Below are 11401 nucleotides of genomic sequence, written 5' to 3'. Positions count from 1 at the left end.
CTGCGTCCAGCTTGGTGCATGCTGCAGAGCGAGGGGCTGCATGGGAACCGAAACACTTGTTCTGTTTGGGCAGGTCTGCTCCATCAGAATGGCAGCACGCTCATCAATGAGGTGCGTGGAGCGCTCGGTCACGCCGCGTTAAAAACTTGCACGGTTCGAATTATCACGAGCAAAGGGGAGGGGCGGGGTGTACACATCCACGCACGGCCATATAAAATGGCCCAACGTGAGACTACTGCAAACAAGTTGTTTAACTTGTCCCGAGGAGATCAAATGCAGCCCCAAACGTTTGTGCTCATTGAATTTACAATGTATTTTATATTTATTATTACATTTATTACGCTACACTTAATAAGACTATGACATTCGATGCTTTAATTGGAAATGTTACGGGGAAACAGTCTCTTAATGTCGCCATTTTAACTTGTTCAATGTGGCACCATTTAAAGATAAACATTAGCTATTTCGATGAAACTCATATAGAGCCACGTGACTTAAATGATTATGACAAAATCAAGCCTACATGTCGTTGTCGCGCATATCGGACGTTAAACAATTATTATTAATCAGTTGTGGAACCAAGATAAATTTGTGGTTGTCAAGTTGGTGCAGGCTGACGAATTATAATGACTTGAGTTGAATGGGCTGTGGTGGTTGTGCCGGCACCTGTTTGGTGCCTGCCAGGTTGTGCGCTCATTGTGTGTGTGTTTTGAGGCATGTGCTACAGCTTCATCATGAAGACAGCAGCACAAGTGCATTTATGACGCGACATGTTGCATTTGGCGACGGCGGCGCAAGTGGCCTTCTTCCCACGGCCGCTGCTTGGGCTTGCGGCTTTCAAGCGCACGCGTGTGGCGCGCGCGCACACACGCACACACACACACTGCTTCAAAGGTCTATTTTCTCCCCAGAACAAAGTGACTGCTTCCATTGAATGGCCTGAATAGAGGAGTACTTACAGAAGCAGACCGGTGGGCAGTGTCCTCTCGGTATACCGGGGAGCATTAATTTGTTGCGCGAGGTGTCAGGGAGGCGCGCGCCCCGGGGCCACCACTGTGCTTTTATTTGTCAACCAGTTCTCCCAATCAAAACCGCACAGGCCGCCACAAGTGGCGCATCGACCACTCGGCTAGTGCGTGTATTTATGGCCGCAGTGTTTCCCACTTACTGGCAAATAAATGAGCGAGCTGAGGGCTCTTGAGATCACGGGTGGATGTGCTCAACAGGCAGGGGACGAAGACCTGCCATGCACTTTACAGCAGCACGTGTTCGCGCTCACTTGGGTTCTACATGATTGTTTTTTTCATTATTGTTTTTTTTTGTAGCAAATGTTAAATGCTAATAAATAAATAAATAAATCGTAATCGACAGAGCACTCATTGAAATCCAATGTTTGACCCCTGAGAATGATTTAGATTACAAGATGTGAACTTTTTTGCCTTTTTAATAAGTGCACTCTTTTTATTGTGCATTCATGCAGTTTAACAATTCCCCACTCACTTTTTCACATTTGTGAGCAATATTATTCAATGTGCAACATACAAAATTTATTTTAACAGGGTATATCCGTCATGGTTAACACGTGGTGTTATTTAACTCCATACACTGTTACCCTAACTGACCAATTTGACTCAACTTTGGGTGCATGGCTTGGATTTTTTTTTTAAAAGCTTCTTTTGTAAAATCAATATATAATAATAATAATAATAATAATAATAATAATAAAAATAATAATAATAAGAATAAGAATAAGAATAATAATAATAATACACAAAGTTAGACCAAATTGACCCAAGTGGTCAGTCCAATTTTTCACCTAAATTTGGTTATGGTTTTGCCTCGCCAATTTTAAAAGTTTAGTAGCTCGTACTCATTGGCCATTTCATTTAATTTCATTTTCATTTATTTCAGACAACAACTTGAACACAGGAGCCAAAATTCATACGGTAGTTTCATAATATTATAAAAATTAGAGAAAAGGAATAAAGGGATCGCTCAGCAAGACCATGGGCTGTTATTTTCAAATAGCATTTGTTGTCCTCATTGTTGTCCATTTATATGCTCTTTTATTGCTTCAATATAAATTTTCCTATAGGATGAATATATTTCTATATTACCTAAATCCATGCATCTATCTATCTATCTATCCATCTATCTATCTATCTATCTATCTATCTATCTATTTATCTATCGATGCACTTAACGTTTTAAATGTAGACAGATTAACAAATTAGAAAATGTGATTTCATGAATCTGAAGTCTAAACATATATTGAAATATCTATGTGAGGGCACAGCATTTTTTTCCCTTCCCCGGCTGCCTGGAGCACGTTGAGCGGCAGCAAGGGGGAGTGGGCGTGGCTTTGCAGCGGATAATCAGGAGGTGCGCTTCGCGGACCGAACTGTGATTGGTTGGCGCTTCGAGCAAGCGGCACGCGACTGTGGATGTCGCTATAAAGGCACTTCGCGTGCATGCCTGCCCTCCATCGAAAAGTTAAGTGGTGACCACGGAGCACCGAGTCAATAAAAGACAGAACAAAAGTAGCATTGTTTGTAAACAACAAAGATGGACGGCGTGTTGGACCCCTTCTCAGCACTTGACTCTTTCTCCTCCCCTCCTTATTTCAACGATGACGACTTTTTCACCGACCAGTCCTCGAGGGACGGAAACTTGGACGCAGACGACTTCTTGGACGATGACGTCGACTTCTTCACGAGTCAGTTTCAAGACTATTACAGCAAGGATGGCGGCAGCAGAGCCGGCCACGGCCCGGATGGCGAGTACGACATCGGCAACCTTTCCTTCTCCTCGTCCTCGTCCACCTTCTCCTACAGCTGCGCCGACAGCATCCCGGACCTGTCCCCTCACGGGGGGGCCATGCTGAAAAGGCGGCGAAGGATGAGGTCCGACATGGAGATGCAGCAGCTGCGGCAGGCGGCCAACATCAGGGAGAGGCGGAGGATGCAGTCGATTAATGACGCGTTCGAGGGGCTGCGCTCACACATCCCCACTTTGCCTTACGAGAAGAGACTCTCCAAAGTGGACACTCTGCGCTTGGCCATCGGCTACATCAACTTCTTAGCCGAGCTGGTGCAGTCCGACCTGCCCATCCGGAACTCCAGCAGCGACGCGCATGTGCAGCCAAAGAAGGTCATTATCTGCCACAGGGGAACAAGTAAGTTGACTTTTTTTTCCTGCTATAAATGCAAATGTTTATGGTCACCAATACTGTTATTTAACGTTTGTCTTTTCCCCTAGGGTCTCCCTCCCCGAGTGACCCCGACTTTGGTCTCCCCCCTCTGGCCGGTCACTCCTTATCCTGGTCGGATGAGAAGCAACTTCGGGACCAGAACATCATCCGCACAGCCAAGGTGTGGACCCCGGAGGACCCCAGAAAACTGCACAACAAATCAGTCCTCGCAGATATCGAGAACGAACCTCCTTTCGGCCTGGTGGCCTAAAACTGACAAAACAAACTGAACCAACATTATACGAGAAGGGGTTAATCCGGTGTTGTAAAAACTATACATTCTGATATTGTACATATTTTTGCATTACTTTATTTTTTAATTCAGGCTGCTGGCAATCATGTATTTAATGTTTGTAATAATATATGTTGTAATTTAATTAAAGAATGGGATGATATTTATTTTTATACTGATGATGAATTATTTTTCTATCCAATCTGAGAATAAATGAAAATGAAAATGAAGCTATGATCTTGTTTTTGTGTGGACACATTATAAAATACAACACGTGCTGACAAAATCAATTTGGAACCAAATAATGCATCTGAAATGTGGCAAAGGATAATGGGATAGGATGAATACCCCCAAATGCATTGATGAAAACAAACACAATGCCAAAGCGCAGGAATCAAACATGTTACAAATTGCACTCAAATTGACAAGGACGAAATCATTTTGGTACAGTACATTGCTGGACCAGAATCACCATTGTAACACACAGCGTGGTGATAGTGGCATGCTAATGAGATGCGACTGGGGGGCACGTTATACCCGCAACAGCTGAAGGTGCATGTTTTAAAGTGCACATGGGCGCGCAGAAGCATGGTGGGAAGCTGTTGAATGCAGTTCAATGCTGCCAGGTGCTGCCCGGACGGTTTTTCCCGTGGTAGAGACATCCGAATTGGAGTCTAGAACGCCTCGGTCAACGCCCCCACACACCCCCACACCACACTGTGCAGACTATATTAACCTTGTTGGTTGCACGAAACGAGATAAACGAAATCGCTGCTGCTTGATGCCGACATAGTGGAGTGTAAATAAAGAGCAGAATTAAGGTTGGTTATCTCTTTCTTTTTTGGGTGATATAGTTAGCATTCCACATAGGTCTTAATTGTGCCAGGATCCCCCCCAGGTTGATATGATTATTTGGGTTTCCTTGGCAATATCTTAAAAAGATCTTCAGTCCGCTTCTCATTAACAGCGCGACAGGAGCATGTAATCCGATTACAGACATTAGAAAGTCAGATGCTCGCGAGTCAATGCTGGCCAACTTCATCTCTTTGGCAAGAGCCACTGTTCCAGTTTGACTGCGAGGCACTTTGGGGGGGGGGGGGGGGGGTTAAAACAGTCTTAGCATTGTGTTTTTCCTCGCACCTTAACGCCTCTAACATCTTTTGATGTACTCGCAGCCGAGCGGAAGGAACGCTCAGAAATACTTCAGGCTATCTTGTCGGTCCGGCTGCGAGTTTGGCAAAGCGGCAAAGAACCATTTGACCGCCTGACAGGTTTTATTTATCCTTTATGGACATGCAGGGCCATGCCAAGCGACCATTTGCCTGAGAAAGGCCCGCGCCGCTGTAAACTTAAAGTTGCATGCTTATTATTCACCGAGTAGAGAATGCAAGATCTGCATCCAAAGAATCAACTGTGTGAAACAAATCTTGGGGAGCTGCGGGCAAGGGGGGTATTGTGAGGAGTGCACATGATTGCCGATTTTTAAATTCAGTAGAAAGCTAATAATAAAAATAAATAAATACTCGACATTTTTTTTAGAATTATTTCAAAGAAAAAGAAAGAAAGAAAAAGAAGCCACCAAGGAAGTTTTAGGACATATATGAACTTGCTATTATACATCAGGAAAAGTAGCCTATATGTATTGATTTTAAAAAGGCAAATTGAGTCAATGTTTTCTTACCTATGGATTCCGAGATTCTTGTTACGTTTAAATTGATATCGATTCATTGAAATATTTTTTTCCCGTTATCCATGATTCAAATCTGCAAATAAAGAATTTGTTTTATTCACACAATTGCCATTATTACAGTAGGCCTATAAAACATTACAAATATTACAAAAAAACACACATATATATAAATATATATATATATGTATTTCTCATCATTGTGCTAGTGATGAAAAACAAATATGTGATTTGCTTTTATGATTCTTATTTATTTAATATTTTCATTTATTAATTTTTGTACTATATACTTTATATGCTATAACGCAGATTTAAGCACCGCTGTTACTGAATAAATGCTTATTTGATGTCCAGTGTGGCCAATATTCTGTGATTAAAAACAATAGGCGTGAAGCTTTTCTCGAACATGTTTAATGGTTGGAAATTATAACAGCTTTGGCCTCTAATTCTATTTAATCCTCTTAAAGCATGCAGGGAGAGAAGAGTTAAAGGACGCAGCAGATTAAACAATCCCTGCAGGCATTCTAGTTTTATTTGTTGTATTTTTTCAGCCTTGTGTCAAGGTGTCATCTTAAATCTTTATGGCCAAAAGGTTTGTAGTGGGCTGCGCCGAGCAAAAGACGAAGGGAGGGAAAGGGGGAGGTGAGACGCGAGGGGAGGTTGAGAGCATCATCTTCGCTTGCTGCGCGCTCTTTTCTTCTCGACTTGACCTTTCAATTTCAATTACATCTTTATGAGCGGTAACCCCACAGAAGCGGACCTCTGCCGTGTTCTTGGAGGATGCACCTGGTAGTTTCAACTTTTTTTCTCCGCGTCTTTGCGCCTCGAGTCTGTGGAGAGCAGCTGCCTAAAAACAAGCAAAGAGTCTTCGAGACGGGTTGGCACCGTTTTCCACGTCTTTAATGTTCCATTAGCCTTTGTGCAGGACACAATATGGCAACTGTAAAGCTTGACGTTTTGCAATAATAAAACACGGTTTCAATGACGTGACACCGGGCTCAAAGCGCGAGCAGCGCAGGAGAGCCAGACTAAACACGTCTTCGCGTTTGTTTTGTGCGTCCCAGCCAATTAACAGCAAGGTCTTTTCGCCGCGCCTCCGTAAGACAATTAAATTTATGTGTGCCATTTTCTCAAGGAGAGAAAGGAGGAGGATTTGCTGTATTCTCTCCTCCTCCAAACGACGTTTTCTTGCCATCACCTGGCGCTCTCGGCACAAGAGAGCAAACTGTCTTCTTTGGTGCCCCCGCAACCATACGGCTGTCCCCATCCTGTGCCATTGTCTCCGGCATTGATCATTCATTATACAGGGATTTAACTCTGTTTTGTGTCATATTTTGATCCGCAACATTTAGCAGATGCCGCAATTGTCGAATCCCAACTGTAGAGCTACTCAAGACTGAAAGAGAGTTGCGAGCAAGACAGCTTTGGGCACATCTTCAGAGGAATAAAACATATTGGAGCCATAAACAGACTTCAACCTGCTCTATTTCAGCCTTTGTGTTGTTTGTGAATAATTAATGTTAATAGGGACAGGTTTGTATACTTTGAATGCGGGGGCACAGGTGCGGAGTGACAGGATGAATGACCGGCTCCGATTTTTGCCAAAGCTCGAGGGCTCTTGTCCAGGGTCTTCAAGCTGATGGAAAATATTGTCATCTCTTTGATTCGAGGCATTACTTTCACCAAGAACAAAGCCGGGTGATGAAAAGCTTATGCCGGAGTGAACTAGGCGATGGCGGTGGCCGCTCCAGCCTCCCAAAAGAAAGAGAAAGGGGTGTGAATCAATGGCGAGCGCGCGCTTCTGGTTGGGTGCGCAAGTGCTTCATCTAACGCAAATAAAAGAACCTTTCCAACTTTTAAAGGGACACGTTTTGCCTAAATAATAGCTCGGCGACTGTGACCATCAAGCATATGGTGTTAAGGCACCGGTCTTTAGTTTCTGTGAAGCCCTTGAGATACTTTTTTTTTGGGGGGTGAAGGGGTAATATTTAACTTTTCAATTGCTCCAACTTGACGCGCAAACAAGTGGCCTGCAGGGCGCACGACCAGCTCACGCCCCCGCAATCGCAAACCACAGTGTCGGCTGTTCAAATAGAATAAGGAGACGTATATAGTATTTGCAGGCATGTCATGTACGTTGCTGACATTATTCTACAACTTTTATTGAACATAACATAATAGAAACCAAACCAGAACGGTTGCGTAGTTTTGCGCATATCCGTGCAGCGATTCCAGACTTACAACGTAGCCTATGGCCATATCTAATGGGATCATATATAGAATAGTGAAGTCCTCAATAAGAAGTTTAGAAAAAAAAATACGCTGTGTTCATTGTGTTTCCTGCCAAACGTGGTGCGCAAGGTGTGTTAAAAAATCGTGTTAAATCGACGCAAATGTTGTGGTATGGTGTCTGCGTATTAAAAAGATGACTAAACTTCTCGTAGTCGTCCGTGTCTCGTCAGAGAGAGAGAGAGAGAGAGAGAGAGAGAGAGAGAGAGAGAGAGAGAGAGAGAGAGAGAGAGAGAGAGAGAGACGAAAAACATAAGCGAGGGTTTGGCATCGTCTTTTGAAATCAAGCAACCACATCCCATCCAGCCCCCCTACACGAGACGGAACACGGTGGGTTGACCTCCGCGCAAGTGGGCGGGAGAAGCGCTTTTGACTGAATTAGCCATAAAGACGTCTTGCTATGATCTTTGTTGCTCCTGAAAGCCCGGTGGATATGAGAGGCATTGTGCACAGCTTTTGCGTGCCCCATCATGAAATATTACAGTCTGTTCACAAAAGAAGTCCAAATGAAAAGATATGGAAATGAAGTAGGCTGGATTGATTTGAAAGAATAAATCAGCCAAATAAAGGAATAAATATTGTAGTAACTAACAGAGCTAAATATGCTGGAACAATTTCATGTCTTGTGCATCGTTTACATTATTTTGTAGAGAATATTGCTTTGATACGCAACTTGAACCATAAATGGTAGGCCTATAATGTTTCATTTACACACACACACACAAAAAAAGCTAGAATATTTCAACAAAAAGTGATAAATTGCTCGTATGCTAATTTCAGTCACACTGGTGCACAAGAGGACACTCCGCCATTTAGGGCTCTTTTGTTCCCTACAAGTCTGACTTTTGGGCTCAAGGGGAACAAAGTTATTTTTTTTTTTAATAGTTTTAACCCTCCACCACCCCCTAGCTATCTTCTATCATTGCCAGAATTCAAACGTGTAAAAGCAGGCATCATTTTTCACCAGCTCTCCGTTTTGCTATCGACAAAAGCAGCCACTAAAGAACTGCTTGTTTGCTGGCTTGAACTTCACTCATGTCCGGCTGCTCCCTTTTCCTCGTCTCAACGCAGCCCAGCGGGGATGGATTTGCAAGACAAATGCAACAGTGTGTGTGCGAGGGAGTCAAGTGGCACAAAAAGGCCGTTTCGGTCTGCCTATGGGATGAAGAAAGTCAGCATTATGCGCCCGTCAAATCAATCAAAAACAAAAGCCTGCATGCTGAATATACAGACACAGCATACCCCGGTGGAATGGCAACCTGCTAAATATGTTTGTTCGGTGTTGTTTTATATGAAACACGGTGGGGCCACCACTTGGGAGGACAAACAACAGAAAATAAAATGAATAAATCTCTTCCAGCATGCGTTTTAATGCTTTCAGTATCACACTACATTTAGGTCAAATGGATTACTCTGCACTGCAATATTGGCAGTTATTTCAACACTTACCGAGTTAAATTTAACACTTCAAAAGTGTCTATATTGGTCCACACTAAATGTAAAACAATACTTTTGAAAGTGCTTATATTTTTTACGCTGAGATGGAGTTAAAACAGCCCTGATGGTAATTCAAATTTAACACTAGTCAACACTCGTCAGAGTTGATTTTACACTGCATTAATAATGTGTAATGTTAAAATATTATACTGCAAAAACTAAAATCTTAAATAAGTAACAATTTCTTAAATTTGACCTAAATTTGCTTATTTTGATTTGACAAGTTCTTTTTACTTAAAATGAAATTGTCAGGCAAGATCAATGTGATTATTTTAAGATACTTATTACTTAATTATCTTATTTGATCAAGCAGTCTTGGCATTGAGTGTTAACAGCCAGTTTTAAGGACTGTGATGATTTAAACAAGCATTTCCCACATTTTAAGATAACAACTAATCAACATCAAAGGCCCTGAACTGGGTTTAAAAGGGGCAAAAAAAGCAGACGAGTGCAATATGGTTCATTTTGTTATATTTACTAAGTTCATTTTTCCTTCTTTCAGTACCAACTCAGTGGTCTAGTGGTAGAGTGCCTACCCTCAGGCTTGAAAGTGTTGTGGGTTCAATTCCTGGCTGGATCATGACAAAGAAAATGGAACCTGTTACCTCCCTGCTTGACACTCAGGCTAAGTTATCCATGCGTTAAAAAAAAAAACATTTATTTTAAGAAAACAGTTCTGTTTATTACAGCTTGAAAAAAGTCGATATTACTGGTTTTTAGTCTGAAAATACTATTTTCAAGACCGTAGTGGTTGATATGGGCCTAGTATTATTTTCTTATTTTTGAAAATCTTGCAGGTCAATTTAGTTAAAATGTTCTTGTTCTGTTGGCAGATAATTTTTCTCATTAGAAGTAATAATTTTTTCTTATTTTACTATATTTTTTTCTCAAAATTTCTACAGTCCTTTTTGCAGTGTACACCATGTAGTGTTGTCTATTTTTAAATTCTCAAGACAAGTTGCTTTCATTAACACTAAAATTGTTAATATTAAATAATAAATGTGATAAATAATAAATGTGATAAATGAACACTGCCAGAGTTCAAAATACCAAACTTTAACATTACAGTTGCCTCTGTGAGTGAAAATGACTCATTGTGTTTGACTGTCAGTGTTTCCCACTGATAAGCAAGGAGGCAAATGATGCTGACTCATTTCGCTCAAACTGGAGAAGTGCAGGTGCGAAGGTGAAGCTTTAGTTAATCTCTGCAGAGTTAACCTAACACTGAGCAATCAACTTTATAAAATAACACCTACCCTGGACACTATTTAACTCTGAAAAAACAACAACAACACTTTTTCAAAATCTGAAATGTTAACACTCCATTTTTGCTGTGTGGGCATGTTTTGTTCCTTTCATTGACTTTTTGTAAACAAAAGACGAGACTAAACCAGATTTATACCCAAGGCTTCAGCGTGTCTCACTTTAGTGACCGTAATACATAATAGGAGTTTGAACTTCTATGTGTGCATATATGGGGCACCCTAAAAGTAAAGTGATTTTTTCCCCCCAAATCATTCATATGATCATATATCAACTGCTGATTGAGTAGATTTTCGTTTTTGTTACTGATGATCTCTGTGCAACAACAAAATAGCCTTTCATCCTTTCTCCGCAGTTCATCTTCCAGACAGCTTCAAGCTTCCACAAGTGGCTGGTGGCCAGTACTGACTGGGAAATCATCCAGCCACAAGGGCCGTGATTAACCCAGGAGTCGTCAAACTCGGCAGGAAACCCTCTACAACCAGCCACGCTTTTTAGCCACTTTCCAATAAAAAACAATTAACTTACAGCAAGCCGCTTCGCCGTCACGTTAGGCGTTGTTCCTACAGACCAATAGAATATGTCTGTAAAAGAAGTGGCAGACACTGAGTAGGAAACCCTCCTGAGCTGCGTCAACAGGCTGTAAAATATACCAGGCCAGTTTCCATGGAGACTCACACTTATGCAAGAGCAGCTTGAAGGCCACACAAAGTCCTTTATAAAGCATATACAAAGTATTATTGCTGCTTTTTACTATTTGTACACAGAGTATTGAAAGGGTTCTTGACTTTTGCCGAGACTTTCACTTTGTACCTTTTTCTAAAGCAATTCTGATCTCTGCTATGAAGTAATAGCAAAAGAAATATGCTAGTACCATAGAAACAACATTTTAATGTGAACAGATCACAGCGCAAGGAGCTTTGGTGAGCTCTAAAATAAAGTTGAAGTATGTCATATACAGATATTAACTCATTCACTGCCATTGACGGTTATAAACGTCAAAAAATAATTTCAACAATTTTTATTAGTTTAAATTTTTTTATATTTTTGTTAACAAGAGTATGAAAACCTAGATTTTTTTAATTGTACATTTAGATCAGATATACAATTTGTGATTAATCGTGAGTTAACTATTGAAGTAAAAAAAAAAAAAAAAATCACCTGACGCCCCTAATTTTTAATA

General features: G+C 41.3%; 1 protein-coding gene and 1 long non-coding RNA gene across 2 annotated transcripts; one reads left to right on the top strand and one right to left on the bottom strand.

Annotated features, from left to right (window-relative positions):
- Positions 1–1426: 1426 nt before the first annotated feature.
- LOC144044049 (uncharacterized) lies at positions 1427–11010 on the bottom strand. Its single transcript, XR_013291188.1, has 2 exons — positions 10747–11010; positions 1427–3158 (listed from the first exon to the last, which is right to left on the bottom strand). It is a non-coding gene; the product is annotated as an uncharacterized LOC144044049 (long non-coding RNA).
- Positions 2566–3461, top strand: ptf1a (pancreas associated transcription factor 1a). Its single transcript, XM_077558232.1, has 2 exons — positions 2566–3175; positions 3259–3461. Exons 1-2 carry the CDS (start codon positions 2566–2568, stop codon positions 3459–3461), a joined length of 813 nt encoding a protein of 270 aa, XP_077414358.1.
- Positions 11011–11401: the final 391 nt, after the last annotated feature.

Source organism: Vanacampus margaritifer, chromosome 2 (genome assembly GCF_051991255.1).
Source record: "Vanacampus margaritifer isolate UIUO_Vmar chromosome 2, RoL_Vmar_1.0, whole genome shotgun sequence".
NCBI classification, from domain to species: domain Eukaryota; kingdom Metazoa; phylum Chordata; class Actinopteri; order Syngnathiformes; family Syngnathidae; genus Vanacampus; species Vanacampus margaritifer.
The sequence above is the reverse complement of the archived record's forward strand: the minus strand, read 5'-3'. Positions and strand labels throughout refer to the sequence as shown.

Excerpts from the sequence above, each read along its gene's own strand:
- ptf1a (XM_077558232.1), top strand. The coding sequence starts at position 2,566 with ATGGACGGCGTGTTGGACCCCTTCTCAGCACTTGACTCTTTCTCCTCC. Across the intron at positions 3,176-3,258 it reads TATCTGCCACAGGGGAACAA|GGTCTCCCTCCCCGAGTGAC; the intron begins GTAAGTTGACTT and ends CTTTTCCCCTAG.